At 38.4% G+C, this 18,941-nt stretch overlaps 1 protein-coding gene across 6 annotated transcripts in view; it reads left to right on the plus strand.

Annotated features, from left to right (window-relative positions):
- The window catches only part of LOC126262206 (uncharacterized), a 48,354-nt gene that overhangs the window by 13,055 nt on the left and 16,358 nt on the right, over positions 1-18,941 (plus strand). For 4 of the 6 annotated variants that reach the window (XM_049958628.1, XM_049958629.1, XM_049958627.1 and 1 more), the window contains exons 2-3: positions 11,772-11,866; positions 11,965-18,914. In XM_049958628.1, coding sequence (XP_049814585.1) covers positions 11,980-13,377 — 1,398 coding nt within the window. In that variant the 5' untranslated portion in view covers positions 11,772-11,866; positions 11,965-11,979 and the 3' untranslated portion in view covers positions 13,378-18,914. Of the gene's footprint in view, positions 1-11,771; positions 11,867-11,964; positions 18,915-18,941 lie in introns of those variants that run through there. The other 2 variants (XR_007546709.1, XR_007546710.1) reach the window with 1 other exon arrangement.

Here is an 18,941-nt window from a genome sequence, read left to right on the forward strand (position 1 = left end):
AAGAGGACAATCAACACACATTTAACATAGTTATTCAACGTAATGAAGAACTGGGCTACACTAACCAAATGAAACTGAAGGAAAAAAGTCATTTAACAGACATAGTCTGACAACGAAGAGACAATTACAAAATATTATACTGATCGTGAGCATGCAGTTTGCATTTCAAATCTAGAAAAAGGCGAAACAACAAAGACATTTTAACATTGTACACTAAATTAAAACAAGTAAATCTGGCACAAGAAATAAAGGACATAAAATTCAGTCGAAATGGCAGCGTAATTCTCATAAGTAAAAACCCAAATATTGAGGAACTAACTGTCAAAAAACTAAAGGCAAATTGCTGACCAGAAATGTAAGTCGAAGCAATGAGACCTTATTACAATGCTAGACAACAGCAGCAAAGAAATTTCAGGAATTTTGTTCAAAGTTTGAGTGTAGTCATAGCAAAGGTTGATTTTGATGGTGCAATTAATGACATTGAAGTAGTTCTCAAGAAACTAGACTTCAATTTTGTCAGGGTAGCTAGAATAAAATCCAAAGAAACAGGAAAGGAAATTCAAAAATGTGTGTGATTATGCATGATCAACATACAGTAGATTATCTTCTAAAAATCATTTGAAGATTTTTTGCAAGGCACATACACTAGAAACTTCAAAGCTTCCTCCTCCACAACCAGTACAATGTGTAAAATGTTATAGCTGCGAACATTCTACTAACAACTGCACAAAGCCACCAAAATGCATTAAATGTGCAGTTCAACATTTTACAAGTAGCTGCACAGCTAAAAACTTAAAACCAAAATGTCAGACATGTGGAGAAGACCACCTAGCAACCGATGTTAGATGTCCCAAGACACCAAAAGAGACTGCATCGATTGACACAACTGTCAAAGTACACTGCATCAATACACCAGTTACAAAGGAAGCTGACATTGACGAAAAATATTTTCAAGTAGATGATCAGCTTAGAGCAGTTACTTCAGCTCTGATAGGAAGAATAAAATAGAAACAGCCATTGGAGATGTAGCAAAGAAATTCTTCAGTAGGAAAATTGCTATCATAGAGAGTGTAAACTCCATGCATATCCAAATAAACAATCTTCAGGACCGTACAATACAAGAACCACTACAGTTGGCACCAAAGCAATGGCCACCATTGAAAAAGAATAGTCCACAGAGAAAAATACAAGTAGAAGAAATATCTTCTCCAAAAGTTGACAGTACTTAACAAATATCTTAAAGAATAGAAACCAGCTCTAGTTTTGCAGATAGCATATAAAATTGAATCCTCGAGAAAATAATGTAATTGCTAGAGAACCCAATATTGCCTTTGTCAATCAAATGGTTGTTGTTGTTGTGGTCTTCAGTCCTGAGACTGGTTTGATGCAGCTCTCCATGCTAATCTATCCTGTGCAAGTTTCTTCATCTCCCAGTACCTACTGCGACCTACATCCTTCTGAATCTGCTTAGTGTATTCATCTCTTGGTCTCCCTCTACGATTTTTACCCTCCACACTGCCCTCCAATGCTAAATTTGTGATCCCTTGATGCCTCAGAACATGTCCTACCAACCGGTCCCTTCTCGTCAAGTTGTGCCACAAACTCCTCTTCTCCCCAATTCTGTTCAATACCTCCTCATTAGTTATGTGATCTACCCATCTAATCTTCAGCATTCTTCTGTAGCACCACATTTCGAAAGCTTCTATTCTCTTCCTGTCAAAACTATTTATCGTCCATGTTTCACTTCCATACATGGCTACACTCCATACAAATACTTTCAGAAACGATTTCCTGACACTTAAATCTATACTCGATGTTAACAATTTTCTCTTCTTCAGAAATGCTTTCCTTGCCATTGCCAGTCTAAATTTTATATCCTCTCTACTTCGACCATCATCGGTTATTTTGCTCCCCAAATAGCAAAACTCCTTTACTACTTTAAGTGTCTCATTTCCTAATCTAATTCCCTGAGCGTCACCTGACTTAATTCGACTACATTCCATTATCCTCGTTTTGCTTTTGTTGATGTTCATCTTATATCCTCCTTTCAAGACACTGTCCATTCTGTTCAACTGCTCTTCAAAGTCCTTTGCTGTCTGACAGAATTAAAATGTCATCGGCGAACCTCAAAGTTTTTATTTCTTCTCCATGGATTTTAATACCTACTCCGAATTTTTCTTTTGTTTCCTTTATTGCTACCTCAAAATACAGATTGAATAACATTGGGGAGAGGCTACAACCCTGTCTCACTCCCTTCCGGGATTCTTCCATGTATACAACCTTCTTTTATGATTCTTGAACCAAGTGTTAGCTATGATTAAGTTATGCTCTGTGCAAAATTCTACCAGACGGCTTCCTCTTTCATTTCTTACCCCCAATCCATATTCACCTACTATGTTTCCTTCTCTCCCTTTTCCTACACTCGAATTCCAGTCACCCGTGACTATTAAATTTTCGCCTCCCTTCACTATCTGAATAATTTCTTTTACCATATCTCATCATACATTTCATCAATTTCTTCATCTGCAGAGCTAGTTTGCATATAAACTTGTACTACTGTAGTAGGCGTGGGCTTCGTGTCTATCTTGGCCACAATAATGTGTTCACTATGCTGTTTGTAGTAGCTTACCCGCACTCCTATTTTTAAATTCATTATTAACCCTACTCCTGCACATTAACCCTATTTGATTTTGTATTTATAAGTGCAAAATGGCTAAGCAGGGATGGCTAGAGGACAAATGTAAGGATGTAGAGGCCTGTCTCACTAGAGGTAAGGCTTGTCTCACTAGGGGTAAGATAGATACTGCCTACAGGAAAATTAAAGAGACCTTCGGAGAGAAGAGAACCACTTGTATGAATATCAAGAGCTCAGATGGCAACCCAGTTCTAAGCAAAGAAGGGAAGGCAGAAAGGTGGAAGGAGTATATAGAGGGTTTATACAAGGGCGATGTACTTGAAGACAACATCAAGGAAATGGAAGAGGATGTAGATGAAGATGAAATGGGAGATATGATACTGCATGAAGAGTTTGACAGAGCACTGAAAGACCTGAGTCGAAACAAGGCCCCGGGAGTAGACAACATTCCATTAGAACTACTGATGGCCTTGGGAGAGCCAGTCATGACAAAACTCTACCATCTGGTGAGCAAGATGTATGAGACAGGCGAAATACCCACAGACTTCAAGAAGAATATAATAATTCCAATCCCAAAGAAAGCAGGTGTTGACAGATGTGAAAATTACCGAACTATCAGTTTAATAAGTCACAGCTGCAAAATAATAACGCGAATTCTTTACAGACGAATGGAAAAACTGGTAGAAGCGGACGTCAGGGAAGATCAGTTTGGATTCCGTAGAAATGTTGGAACACGTGAGGCAATACTAACCTTACGACTTATCTTAGAAGAAAGATTAAGAAAAGGCAAACCTACGTTTCTAGCATTTGTGGACTTAGAGAAAGCTTTTGACAACGTTAACTGGAATACTCTTTCAAATTCTGAAGTTGACAGGGGTAAAATACAGGGAGCGAAAGGCTTTTTACAATTTGTACAGAAACCAGATGGCAGTTTTAAGAGTCGAGGGGCATGAAAGGGAAGCAGTGGTTGGGAAAGGAGTGAGACAGGGTTGTAGTCTCTCCCCAATGTTATTCAATCTGTATAGTGAGCAAGCAGTAAAGGAAACAAAAGAAAAATTCAGAGTAGGTATTAAAATTCATGGAGAAGAAGTAAAAACTTTGAGGTTCGCCGATGACATTGTAATTCTGTCAGACAGCAAAGGACTTGGAAGAGCAGTTGAACGGAATGGACAGTGTCTTGAAAGGAGGATATAAGATCAACATCAACAAAAGCAAAACGAGGATAATGGAATGTAGTCAAATTAAATCGGGTGATGCTGAGGGGATTAGATTAGGAAATGAGACACTTTAAAGTAGTAAAGGAATTTTGCTGTTTAGGGAGTAAAATAACTGATGATGGTCGAAGTAGAGAGGATATAAAATGTAGACTGGCAATGGCAAGGAAAGCGTTTCTCAAGAAGAGAAATTTGTTAACATTGAGTATAGATTTAAGTGTCAGGAAGGCGTTTCTGGAAGTATTTGTATGGAGTGTAGCCATCCATGTATGTAAGTGAAACATGGACGATAACCAGTTTGGACAAGAAGAGAATAGAAGCTTTTGAAATGTGGTGCTACAGAAGAATGCTGAAGATAAGGTGGGTAGATCACGTAACTAATGAGGAGGTATTGAATAGGATTGGGGAGAAGAGAAGTTTGTGGCACAACTTGACTAGAAGAAGGGATCGGTTGGTAGGACATGTTTTGAGGCATCAAGGGATCACAAATTTAGCATTGGAGGGCAGCGTGGAGGGTAAAAATCGTAGAGGGAGACCAAGAGATGAATACACTAAGCAGATTCAGAAGATGTAGGTTGCAGTAGGTACTGGGAGATGAAGAAGCTTGCACAGGATAGATTAGCATGGAGAGCTGCATCAAACCAGTCTCAGGACTGAAGACAATAACAACAACAACAACAACAACAACAACAACCCTGTATTCACCTGACCAAAAGTCTTGTTCCTCCTGCCACCGAACTTCACTAATTCCCACTATATCTATATATCTAACTTTAACCTATCCATTTCCCTTTTCAAATTTTCTAACCTACCTGCCCGATTAAGGGATCTGACATTCCACGCTCCGATCCGTAGAATGCCAGTTTTCTTTCTCCTGATAACGACGTCCTCTTGAGTAGTCCCCGCCCGGAGATCCGAATGGGGGACTATTTTACCTCCGGAATATTTTACCCAAGAGGACGCCATCATCATTTAACCATACAGTAAAGCTGCATGCCCTCGGGAAAAATTACGGCTGTAGTTTCCCCTTGCTTTCAGCCGTTCGCAGTACCAGCACAGCAAGGCCGTTTTGGTTATTGTTACAAGGCCAGATCAGTCAAACTGTTGCCCCTGCAACTACTGAAAAGGCTGCTGCCCCTCTTCAGTAACCACACGTTTGTCTGGCCTCTCAACAGATACCCCTCTGTTGTGGCTGCACCTACGGTACGGCCATCTGTATCGTTGAGGCATGCAAGCCTCCCCACCAGCAGCAAGGTCCATGGTTCATGGGATACGATCGAAAATTAATTTAATAGAACATCTAATAGTCAGAAAATGTCAGTGTGATTGGCATTGCAGAGACAAAGGCATCTGAGTATCCAATAAGATCAAGGATTTTATATGCCATAGATATGATACTAATACCAGTGGAAGGAATGTTAGTGGAGGCGTAGCAGTATTACATAGCAAAAACTTTCCAGCAGTTAGGATTGATTTGCCAGAAAATTTGCAAAATGTACAAGCTGTGGTATTAAAAACACAAACAAGAACTAAGAAATTTACCTACTTAACAACAATATATATCTCTTCAAAGGACAGATTACCAATAGAATTTTTTGAATATATGACAAGTCTGGGCCCTTTCATTATTATGGGTGATCTAAACGCAAGATCTAATGCTTTTGGAGATTCCGGAATGAATACAAATGGCAGAATACTAGAGTCTATCCTTACAAAATTTAATATTCAACAAGTTGACAACGAAGAACCTACTTTTATAAACCACAGAGGTACATCAATACCTGATCATACTTAATACAGTAACAATATACATCGACATTTTACTGCTCACTGGATAGGCAAAAGTATTGCTAGTGTTCAAATACCACTGTTAGTAAGAACTACAATGTACCATTCTATCAAAAGCCAACAAAGTACAAAAGTAATATATGATTTAAAAAACATGGATCAAGAAAAATATCAAACATTGCTTGATGAAAATATACCAGAAGTGACTGATATAACAAGAATTAAAGAATTATACCAATATAACGATGACACAGTAGCAGCTTTAAAACAAGCGCAATATAAAAGTGCTCCAGTAAGAAGAATAAAAGAAAATCTAGAAAGGGTACTTGAAAATATTTTGGCAACTATAAAACAAAAACGTAGGATATATCGGCAGTTAAAAAGATTTCAGTTTGAAGAATTGATAGTAGAATGGAACAGGTTGAATATGCTTTATGCTTGTTAAAAGACAATTAACAGATTTTCGCTCACAAAGATGGGCAAAAACGTGTGTATTGTAAGATCACAAACAATCAAACAAGTTCTGGAAGACTTTTAAACGTATTATAGGAGATAAAATACACATTGATTCTCCACTACAATATAATGGGAATATAACAGATATTCAAGAAAAAGCACAAATTTTTAGAGAAGTTTTAATAGAAACTCATAAAATACCTAAGGATCCACTTTTTAATAATTCACACAAACAAAAAGTTGAAGAAGAAATGTCAAAGATTTTTACATCATCAGAGGTTTTAAATGAAGAACAATTAGCACTGATTCAAGAAATTACAGAAGAGGAAATAGATAAAGCAATAAATAATGGCAAAAACACTTCACCTGGAATGGATGGAATTAGCACACTAAATCTTAGAGTAGCACTAAGGGAGAAAATAATTACCAAAACCTGGAAAACCATTAAATAATCCAACATCCTATCACACTACTATCACACTACTATCAACTATTGGAAAATATTGAGTCAATATTAAACAGACAATTACATAATTTGCAGAAGACCAAAGAAACATACCTGATATACAAGCAGGTTTTAGACAACAACATTGAACTATAGATCCGATTATTAGAATATGTACTAGTATTACCAAGGCCTTAAATATCACAGTTTGTGCATCAGCCTTATATTTGGATATAGAAAGAGCTTTTGATAGGGTATGGCAACCAGGATTATATTACAAGCTTATAAACTTTGATATCCCAATTTATCTTACTCCTTAGTTCTATCATTGACAATAGACCTACGTATGTATCGGTCAATAACAAACTCTCTAGTCCATTCATTCCAGAAGCCAGGGTGTCACAGGGTACTATTCTTTCACCTTTGCTATATAGCTTATATACAGCTGATATTCCACAGCCTACCCATTAGAATGAAGGCTAAGCACTTTACGCAGATGATACAGTTTTATTGGTGTAATGAGAGAACATCCGAAGAATTGAATAATGGAAACACACAATACCTCACAAAATTAGAAAAATGGATCGGCACCTGGCATATTAAACCTAATGTGCAGAGGAGTCAATTGGTGATATTTAGACACACAAATTTTACTACTAATAAATTACAAACACCAGATAAAGTAAAGTTAAAACTCTGGGGAGAAGAAATCCTACCAAAACCAAAAGCAAATTATTTAGGTCTTATAATGGACAAAACACTGTCATGGAAGCCTCACCTAGATAATATCGTAGTAAAGGCAAGGAGAAAAATTGGTCTCCTAAAGTTAATTAGGACATATAAGAGGATCACCCAATAGTACATTAATTTATACTTGTAAAACGTTTATAAGACCAGTCCTGGAATATGGGGCACCAGTATGGATTGCAAGTAAACAGCAAACAGAAAGAGTTTTAAGCACAGAAAGAAGAATGCTAAGAATTTCTGCTAGATCAGGTCTCTATATTACAAATCAAGACATATATAATTTAGTAGCCTAAATATATTACCGCTACAGCACCGACTTATTGAGCTTGATATAGGAATGAATAGACTTCACTCTGGTATGTTAACAACTAAAATGTTAAAAGAAGAATTTATGAATTTTAATTTTACACGCTACCAGTATATATTTCCATCACACACTGTAGCCCAATGTATTAGGGAGACTAATGAAGAATTTGGTAGAACAATTCCACTTGGCCTTCTAATAATATTATCCATTTTGTTAATGAAAGCTGAAGTGTAATGTCAGTTCTATAATAAAAATTAAATAAATTGAGATACTAGAGAATAAATACGATATAAAGTAAAACATTATGTAAGATACATTATCTCAGGTGGGGTTTTTGAGGAGTTTTCCCTACCCGTAAGGCGAATGCCGGGATATAACATCATTTCCCCCCAGGAACAAGAAGAAAAAGAAGCAGCAGATTAAGTAGGAAAAAGGAAGAAAGTAATAATGAATAGGAATAGCAGACATATAATGAATTATTGAAGAATTATTGTTACTGAATCGGATAATAAATATTTAAAGTAAAACAGGAAATATCAATTTTTTTCCAAATAATATAAATAAATGGAGTCCTAACAGTATTAAAGCACCTATGGCTGAAAAGAGCTAAGCTCTAGATACAACCCAACCTCGTAAGAGGGGATGAAAGATGGGGGGGGGGGGAAGAAATGTTTTATGCATCTCGTTCTGCATTGCAGACACACACAATTCCAGAGGAGGAGTGGGTGGAGAGAGGGTTCATGCAAATCATAACCTTCCATTCATATGAAGTGGCTGTCAGCATATGTGCTGGTAGTCACTGCTTGTATAGTATCCAGCAATGGTCTGCCGAGTCTCTTAATGTGAAACACACACAATTATATTTCCCCAGCAAACTATTATTTTTAGAAATATAAATTTTATTCTCCTCTCATTGAAATAAGATATATTATTTGTTTCGAAAAGATGTTGGCAACACTAGTGATTTTTCATGTATAATTGAAAAGGCTGAAACAGTATGTAAATGAATACTCAAACCCAGAGAATGAGTGAAAATGTTTGTATTACAGATGTAACTGCTAGAGTTTGTCAGTTGTTTCAAGTTAAGTGAAAGCACTCAAACCTGGAGAGCGAGTGAAAATATTCATACATCTGATGTGGCCAAAGGAACTAATTTCATTTGACTGAAGAAAACCAACTGAACAAAAAGAATTTGACTGACTGATTGGTTGCTGAAACCAATTTATGGCCCATCACTAAGTTTCATCTTATACACTCCTGGAAATGGAAAAAAGAACACATTGACACCGGTGTGTCAGACCCACCATACTTGCTCCGGACACTGTGAGAGGGCTGTACAAGCAATGATCACATGCACGGCACAGCGGACACACCAGGAACCGCGGTGTTGGCCGTCGAATGGCGCAAGCTGCGCAGCATTAGTGCACCGCCGCCGTCAGTGTCAGCCAGTTTGCCGTGGCATACGGAGCTCCATCGCAGTCTTTAACACTGGTAGCATGCCGCGACAGCGTGGACGTGAACCGTATGTGCAGTTGACGGACTTTGAGCGAGGGCGTATAGTGGGCATGCGGGAGGCCGGGTGGACATACCGCCGAATTGCTCAACACGTGGGGCGTGAGGTCTCCACAGTACATCGATGTTGTCGCCAGTGGTCGGCGGAAGGTGCACGTGCCCGTCGACCTGCGACCGGACCGCAGTGACGCACGGATGCACGCCAAGACCGTAGGATCCTACGCAGTGCCGTAGGGGACCGCACCGCCACTTCCCAGCAAATTAGGGACACTGTTGCTCCTGGGGTATCGGCGAGGACCATTCGCAACCGTCTCCATGAAGCTGGGCTACGGTCCCGCACACCGTTAGGCCGTCTTCCGCTCACGCCCCAACATTGTGCAGCCCGCCTCCAGTGGTGTCGCGACAGGCGTGAATGGAGGGACGAATGGAGACGTGTCGTCTTCAGTGATGAGTCGCTTCTGCCTTGGTGCCAATGATGGTCGTATGCGTGTTTGGCGCCGTGCAGGTGAGCGCCACAATCAGGACTGCATACGACCGAGGCACACAGGGCCAACACCCAGCATCATGGTGTGGGGAGCGATCTCCTACACTGGCCGTACACCACTGGTGATCGTCGAGGGGACACTGAATAGTGCACGGCACATCCAAACCATCATCGAACCCATCGTTCTACCATTCCTAGACCGGCAAGGGAACTTGCTGTTCCAACAGGACAATGCACGTCCGCATGTATCCCATGCCACCCAACGTGCTCTAGAAGGTGTAAGTCAACTACCCTGGCCAGCAAGATCTCCGGATCTGTCCCCCATTGAGCATGTTTGGGACTGGATGAAGCGTCGTCTCACGCAGTCTGCACGTCCAGCACGAACGCTGGTCCAACTGAGGCGCCAGGTGGAAATGGCATGGCAAGCCGTTCCACAGGACTACATCCAGCATCTCTACGATCGTCTCCATGGGAGAATAGCAGCCTGCATTGCTGCGAAAGGTGGATATACACTGTACTAGTGCCGACATTGTGCATGCTCTGTTGCCTGTGTCTATGTGCCTGTGGTTCTGTCAGTGTGATCATGTGACGTATCTGACCCCAGGAATGTGTCAATAAAGTTTCCCCTTCCTGGGACAATGAATTCACGGTGTTCTTATTTCAATTTCCAGGAGTGTATAATGAGCTACCCCCTTTTTGGTTGTGGAGCCTTACAGACAGTTGCTAACATCCTAGTGGAATGCCTCTACCTTCTGGCTCACCATGCCAAGCGTGCACTTCCAGATCCTTTGCCTCTTACATAGCAGACAATGTGTGGACTGTTAGACTGGTTCTTATTTCTTCCAAGGAAATGGTTGAAAGAGGTTTCTGTTCTCAGGCTTGACATTTCAAAAAGCTTTAGGGGTGGGGCTGGAGTTTTTAGCATTCGGGTGTCTCCTGTCACATGCTGGGCCTGTTCGTCCCATTTTACTCAAACGTAATTGCTTTTTAAATAAAATTTGTCCTTTTTCCTGCACACCCTGTTTACTTTTTGGGAGAAGCACTTCAGTAAAGGCAAAGACCTTAAGGGGATTCCTTGTCTTTGATTGTAGCTGCTGATGAAAGAACAGTAGAACAGTTTTCTATGCATCCACCAAGAGAGTGGGTTCTGTTCCCATCTTTGACTCTGTGACTGTAATGGGGATTTGGGGGAGGAGGCGACCCTTGTGTTAGGGATGCCCCCCATCACAAGCCAGACCCTGTGGGCACTTGACTGTGTCCACCCACCTACTGCTGTGATTATTTCTCTCAGTTTATTTTACTGCTGTTGGTCCAACTGATTTTCATGTTTTTAGCCTCTTCTGGTTAGAAGGCATTATTTATTCCACTACTGTATTAGCCGCACTCAGATGTGGGATGAGGTTCCTCTCACCTTAGTTGAACCCAACCCACTTACTTTTACCTCTCTTTAAATTATTTTACATTTCTTGTATCAGTATTGCTTTCAGTGCATCGATCTTACCACTACTACATACTATGGCAATTCAATCAAATTTCTGGCGGTCCCTAACTCCAGAGGATTATGTCTTAGATGAAGGATTGACGATCTCACTGTTTAGTCCCTTAACCCATACTCCCTTCCAACGACCAACCAACCAATAAATATTGAAGAGCTTTTTGTAGGTGATTGTCTGCAGCTGTTCAATTATTTGGAAAAAGCTGGATCAACAATACATTTGTCACATATGAGCCATACAAATGTCGAACATACATAGCCTAACTGTGATAATAGTATGCCTTAACACACTCCGTATAAACACACTGTGCCTTGGTACAATTACAGTAGTGCACATTTGACTATTTTGACAATTATATATATTTCACATTTGTATGGCACATATGCGATGGAAATGTATGATTTATCCATTAATATGCAAGGTTTTTCTCATGGAAGGTTATTGTAACAATCGAAACCAGTAGAGAATAAATATAAAATTGCACAGCTGATGGCACAGATACGCTTTTTTTCCAAAATATAGAAGAGTATAAAAGTGTCAGTTAATGAGGATGTAGCTTATAATAGGTGTAAATTTGTGTATGTAGCTCATGCTGGGCACTGATTATGTACTTTTTACAATAAAAATCTAAAACACTGAACAATCCTCCTTATGTTTTTAACTTAATATGTTGTCCTTTACTTTCAGGGCACTCAACTTTTAAGTAACTATTTTACCAACAACGCAAGGCTGTGTTGCTGATTTTGTAGTATGGAGCTGCAGAAACTGTGCATAATTGTGATGTAAGGCAAATTACTACTAATTGTGTCTTCAGTATGTTCTTTTTTAATTCTGACAGGCCTTATTGATTCAGAATTTGGCTGTATCCTTTCTATTTTAGAGCTATGAAAATAGTATGAGACATAATACCATCACGTCATGCACAGAGAATCCAGAGGAGCCCTCCATTCTCACAACAGTAAACATCAAGATGAAGAAATACTATCAGTTAGTTTTGGTGATTGTGTCTGTGGTAAGTTTTATAACACTTCTCTTCTACCGCCACGAGTACAACAGGCTGCGTTATGTTATGGAAGTGCTGAGCTTTTTTGGAAAACCAGGACAAGTGGCTGAGTGCCTTCCTCCAAACATCTCTCAAAATTTAAAGAAATCTGTCAGTTTCATTGATCCACTGCCATCTTGGCAACGACTGACTGACACACATTTTGTTTATTCAGCCTTCTGGGAAAAGAATGATATCCACAGTCATGTGAAAGTTTTCTCTGTTGAAGCAGGGAAAACTATTCCACAGTACAGCTGTGAAGTTTGGTTTGAAGACAATAACACCCCAGTAACTGGAAGATTCAGTTACACAATAATTCAGTCAAAAGAGAGTGCACTTACCCATGAACAAACTGTGATTGCAGATAATGTTATAGCTTATAACTTGTACTGCAAACCAAAGCAAATTCCCGGTATTCCGTTTGGTGTTACATTTTTCAAGACTGACAGTTTGTTGCCGTCCCACGTTTTCATTCCTGTTGGTTATCCTGTTGACAGACAAATATTAGAAAACAGCACAGCAGTTTGCGTTGTACCCGGATTTAAACCAGTACTGCAAAAATCTGCAATCATTGAATTTCTTAGCTACCATCATCTTATTGGAGTAAATGAATTTATAGTATACGACAAAGGCTTGCCAAACCGAATTGCTCAAGTGCTGCTGGATCCAGCAATTAAAGAAAATTTTGGTATTGCATTGTCTTTGCTTCCCTGGAATTTCCCATTTCCACATTTGGAAGCAGAGCCAGTTATGAGACTTGTTGTCGAGAGGGACTGCATACAAAGAACTGCTGGAAAAGTTCGAAATGTGGCTGTTTTAGGTTGGGGTGAGTATGTAGTGCCTAGGTATCACCACACTCTTGCAGGTATGTTAGATGATTTTGACACAAAGAAAAAAACAACCACCAGTTTTGAAATACCAACAATAGTTTTTTGTACTGATCTCTTAGAACATGACACAGACGAATCTTTACCACTGGTTCTTCGAAAGACGAGGTATTACAAAGGAGATGACATGGATCCCCCTCTGCATCTGTATCGTCCTCAGACGGCAGTGTCCAGGTTTACTGTACCCAGTACACAACGTGTTTCACAAGGAATAGCTGCTGTACATCGCTACATAGAATGCATGCTTGGTACTGGTGAACAGCCAGTTGAAACTCTTCCGTACGAGAGAGCTATTCTTAGATTTGCAGGGGATTTGAAACGATCTAAATTGTTAAGAGCCTGGTCTTCAGGTAGACTGTTCTAATTTTTAATTTTATTTGTATGTGCTCATTCACATGACTGACAGGGATGGTGTTCACATTCCAGCTGGGCTTTAGAAGCATGCCTTCAGGTAATGTGCTTCCAATAAAGACTTATGATTTTATTAATTGGGAAAATAATGCACTTGATGTGGTAAGAGATATAAAACTATATCTTACACTATAACTTAGTCTGCTGTTGGAGTAATTTTAAACAGTAGCAGGCCCAGAGATAGAATTGCAGATAGCTGTGTTTTGTGACCCTTAATTTTATGCAGTGATGCTTTTGTATTGTTTTATTGTAATAAAATTATGATTGTTAATTGGAAAGTGTGTTGTACATAGAACTTTGGAAATGTATATTTTGAATATGTGTAATAGAGGGCTATTTGACCAGCTCCTCAGCTAGCTTGAATCATGTAGTTTTCTAACTTCCCTTTATTGTAGTCTTTTTTTATACCTTTTTATCTAGTCGAAGTAATTCTGAAATTTTTGATCTCTCTGAGCTTCTCTGATAAATCAGGTTGTGTAGTAGTACAGTATTGTAGCTGACAAATAAGATGTTACAGTTGTTCGTATAAAATTTCCCATAAATTGTTAAAATACCAAGTATGACATACAGAGCCTGAGTTGCAGTATGGTGGCATAGTTTTATTTGTCAATGATCTGTTGTGGCATAATCACATTTAACAATATTAAAGCATATTGGTTTGTAACATAAACATACTTGCACAATTGAGACTACTTGTAGCACACAGCTGTGTAAGATTTATATGCCGTCACTGCAGCAGCTTAAACTGAGCATTCATTATGTATGTACATTTGTATAAAATACTGTACAATAAATATTTGTGAAGAGATGTTTGATTTTTATAATCTACAAGGCCTGGATAGCTGCCAAAAGAAGGAAAGGAGGTTCCTGGCATGTGCATTTTAAAAAGATGCATGTGAATTAAAGAAAAGAAGTGTTTTTGTTTTCTTTTAGTTGCTGCAACACGACTGAAGGTTACAGATTTCTAACTTTGTGCTTTACTGTGAGTAAATGGTGATACCTTCGCAGTGATTAGAACTGTGGGACAGTGATTGGGTCCAATTACTCAAGGATGAACTAAGTGATCATAGGGGCTTCCAGTTAGTTTTGTATTAGCAAATATTTTACTGATATATGTATATATAAAACTGCTGAGTTATTACAGGTTTGGTGGGCATTTTGTACACAGTAGTGACAAATAGTTTGATGAGCTTGTATGTGGAGAACACAGGCTTAGATTGTCATCTCTGCAAATGAAATGGTTGCAAATTTTATGTAAATAGTTAATAACAGTGCCATGAATTCTTTTTTTGTGGTGTTAGGAATTTTCCTGGTTTCTGAGCTCTTAATTTTGAAGAGTATATGGAGTCATTAACATTTGTTAAACATTGTGGCCTCTGTATGTGAACCTCAGCAATTGTACTTGACAGACGATCCTCTGCTATGCTGTCCTTCACTTTCTGTAGTATTGTACCTAATTTTAAGGCACATTCATAGTAATATCCCTCCCATTTTAAGGTAACAGACGATCTTCCTCTGAACATCATCCAGATGATCCTTTCACAGAATGACAAGTTTCATTTTTCTTTCACTTCTTTTTCATCTTATGTTTGTTGGAGAAAATGTCAGTCCCCGTGATTATTTTCTACTCATTTCTCATACACAGCCAAAATGATTATACTCTCAAGTTGAACTGCCTCCTGTTTTGCTATTGCCTTACTAACGTTGCCCATATGTTACCACTCAGCTTGCGGTGCAGAACAAACCTGTCACATGAGCAAGCACTGTGCTTTACACAAAGGCACATTTTCACATGGTTTGAGATACGTATTAGCCAGTTGTTAATAAATCAAAATGTGGACAGTGATATTTCATATAATTTCAAACAAAATTTCATTTAACGAGCATGCATTTCTTGTATTATGTGCTGTATTATTTCGACAAAGGCTGCAGTAGGTGTATTAAGAGACGAATTATTGCGTCCGTCTATCATTAGGAGGAATTTGTATGTTTTCTGTTGTTTGAACAGATAAGATTCTGCGAGCTATTTGTTGACAAGCATAACATTTTCTGTTAATCGCCTAGTGTGTGCGTATACGGTCTGCCTGATACCTTCCTTGCTGACAGTAAATTCTTCCAACCAGCGTATCTTCTCATTTACATGTAACACTCAATGATACCTTTGTCTGTAATACCATAGAAAACTGTGAAGTTAGGATATTATTTCATTTTAGTAGTTAATTGGACCTAATCAGGCATTTGCTGAAAATCCTTCCCAACATGTTCATCATCTGGATAGGTAATGTACAAGGAATACTTCTCCAAAATAAATGCTATGAATTATTTAAACCCTGGCATTCTAAGACAACTAATATTTAAAGAAGTTAATGTCCAAAATACATGGTACTTGATCGTGTATATATTTCATCTAGTTCCATTAAATTTGATCTGTTTTTGTTTTTTTAGTCAATACTCTTATTTTTAAGAGAAGCTTATAAGTTTATACTGTCACAATCTTGTGGTTGACACACAACTTTAGTTAGCCTCATATGAAAGATCTCCTTCGGGCCTCATAATTCTGGTGCGGAAAAAATCACATGTAGAAAATTTTTTATGTAAATCAGAAACCAGTAACTGCTACCACAAATAATATTCTCTGAGAAGATACCTTCATTCTATTTGGTTGCAGGCTCCTTGACAGTCTTTCCTGGGCCAACTGGTCCTCCTGTCTCTGCTCAGCTACGTTCTAGATAAGAGATCCCATCTCTATATTCCAAATCTTCTCCATGTTCAATTTTCTCACAAGTAAACCTTATTTTGATGGGTTAGAGATGCTGCCAATGAAACTTCATGCAGGGTTTGTTGCCACACACTCAACTACATCAAGACCTCATAGTTATTTCTATGGAGCTTTTGAAGTTTTAACCCATTCAGTTTCTTTGACTTTATGAGCATCGGAATCCATTAGGACACTCCTTGCCCTAAGTTGTCCCATATTCAGAGTATCTACCTGGCAGGATGCTCAGACACTGGGTTATTTGCCAAAATCCATTATTTAAGATGCTGACAAGCTATTTTAATAATGTAATTTTTATTTGTTGCAAGGTTTGAAAGTTCATTCATATATATCGTAGTTAAAGGACTAAAACTATCTTGATGTTCTGCAAAAATTATTTATTTAATTATGAATCACAGCATATTATAGAATGTTTATTCACTGTATCAAAAGGAAATTTCTCTTGAGAATAACCACAATCCTCCATTTTGTCTCTTGTTTTTACAATTTTCCATTTTCACATAATATAGCAGGTGCCCTATTCATAAGGGGCCCTGGGAAAAGTGTTATAAAAATCTTAATAGAAACAGGAAAAAAACAAGAAATGAAGGTACATTACAAGGGGTGCTACAAGTTATCGCCATCACCCCCCCCCCCCCCCCACACACACCCACACCCACACACACACACACACACACACACACACACACACACACACACACACAATTTCACAGGTACTGTTGGGTCAACAAATTAGGTGCGAAAATCCTCTGTGAAATCACACACACACATTTCAGATACTGCTGGGTCAACAAATTAGGTGCGAAAATCCTCTGTGAAATCCAATATTCTGGTAACAACAGTCACAAACATTCAACTTGAACTGTGTACACATGTGCATGTAGGTCACTTCCAGGACCTCTTGTAATGTACCTTCTCTTCTCATTCATAAAGGTATGTTGTGTGCAAGTTTGGTTACATATACTCTTTTATCAAGTTTTTTTTGACACTTTCCCTATTGCCCCTTAAGAGCGGGACCCCTGTATATGCCGAAATATTTGTATTTTCAGAATGATCAATTCGTGTTCAAATTTTGTACACTGAAAAGCTACATGGCTACCCATTCTTAAAAGAGCAGAGAATGTGGGAAATATTGCAGAGCTAGGAAAAGCTGCCATTTTAAGGATGCCATTGTGGTGCTCACACTTCCTTTCTGTAACCATTATGATTAAAATGTAGAACTGTTCATAAATATGTACCTCTGATTCTGCCATATGTCGTTAGTGATAATTGTGTGTATCTCATTTTCATGGCTGTAATTATTGCATTGTTTTCTCACTCTTGAAAGCAAAAATAGTTCAGAGTTTACCATATATACTCTTTACGTTAAGGAACAGGTTTGCTCTTTGGAAAATCATGAAATACAGTAGTTGAGAGTTGATGGTCCATATTTTCTGCTGAGATGGGTGAGAGTGGCATCTGACAGTGTTAAGATCATGTACAAAAAAGGAAATGCACAATAAGTGTTGTTTTTCAGCAGCACTGTAAGACAAGTGAGGAGCATGCACTGACAAATGCCAATTTTGGTGAACGACTGAAACAATAAAAATATGCTTGGAAAGTAATAAAGTTGTTCATTAAAGTCTGAGATGTTCAGATAATTTGACACTGTGAAGGGCCACTCTCTATGTATCTGTATTTTTCAGGTTTTCAGAGAATAAATATAGCTGCAGTTTATTTGTGCTACTATTCTGTACGATACGTGATCTCGAGGAGCAAAAGTGTACGTTGAGTATTGGTGACAGTGAAGAAGTCATCTTTGGGGGGAAGAGGAAAAGGAGATGTGCAGAATTGAATGGAAGAACTGTAACTTATTGATCGTGAGTTTATTATGTATAGGGAGTAGAAAGGGTATGCAGAAGCAAGGCAAATAACACTGCTACACATGTTGGGAAGAACTGCACCTTGCCAGCATAGCAGCTGTGTGGCCTTGTTATTGAAAGGAAAGGATACGATAATATTGAAATTGAGTCGATATCCCTTTATACTCAGAGTTGTCACTATCAGCCTTCTATGTTCACTGTGAATTTTGGATTTTTGGGTATTAAGTAAATAGAACTGCTCATAAGTGCCTACATAGTTGCTGATGGAAATCTTTTCATATTGATCTACAGTGGGACTATTGTTTTAGTTTGGTGAAGATTAAGTAACAAATTTAGTGTAACATAGTGTCAAATATTAACATTCTTTTGCTGTGGGATGGTACTAATGTTACAAATGTACTGAAGCTGTCATCGTAAATATCATTTTAATGAAGGAAAACTATAATTATAGCCAATAAGAAATGTACTAGCAGAAAACTGCTCCCGTCCCAGTTCAGAGACCTTCTAGATGTTGGGCAACCATAATCATATGAATGCCTTATTTTCTATAAATGTAATATTACTGACAGAGAATTTTTGGACAATCAACATGTTTACTGTGTAGAATTTGGCTAACCAGGCCTTGGATCATGACTGCACGGCTCTATGCACATTTGTAGCTGAAGTAAAGTTGCAGTAGAACCTTTCTACAATTTTTGATACTGAAATGCTTTGTTAGTAATTGTCTTGTACATGCATAAAGACAGAAAAAACTCATTCTTGTCATATTTTTTGCATTTTATGTATTTTGTTGTTGTGTAATGTACAGTTTTGCTATTAAAGTTATTAAAAATACATCACATATTCAAACTATTGTTATATCCTATTTTTTATTATAGA

The sequence above is a fragment of the Schistocerca nitens genome, chromosome 6 (assembly GCF_023898315.1).
Source record: "Schistocerca nitens isolate TAMUIC-IGC-003100 chromosome 6, iqSchNite1.1, whole genome shotgun sequence".
NCBI classification, from domain to species: Eukaryota; Metazoa; Arthropoda; class Insecta; order Orthoptera; family Acrididae; genus Schistocerca; species Schistocerca nitens.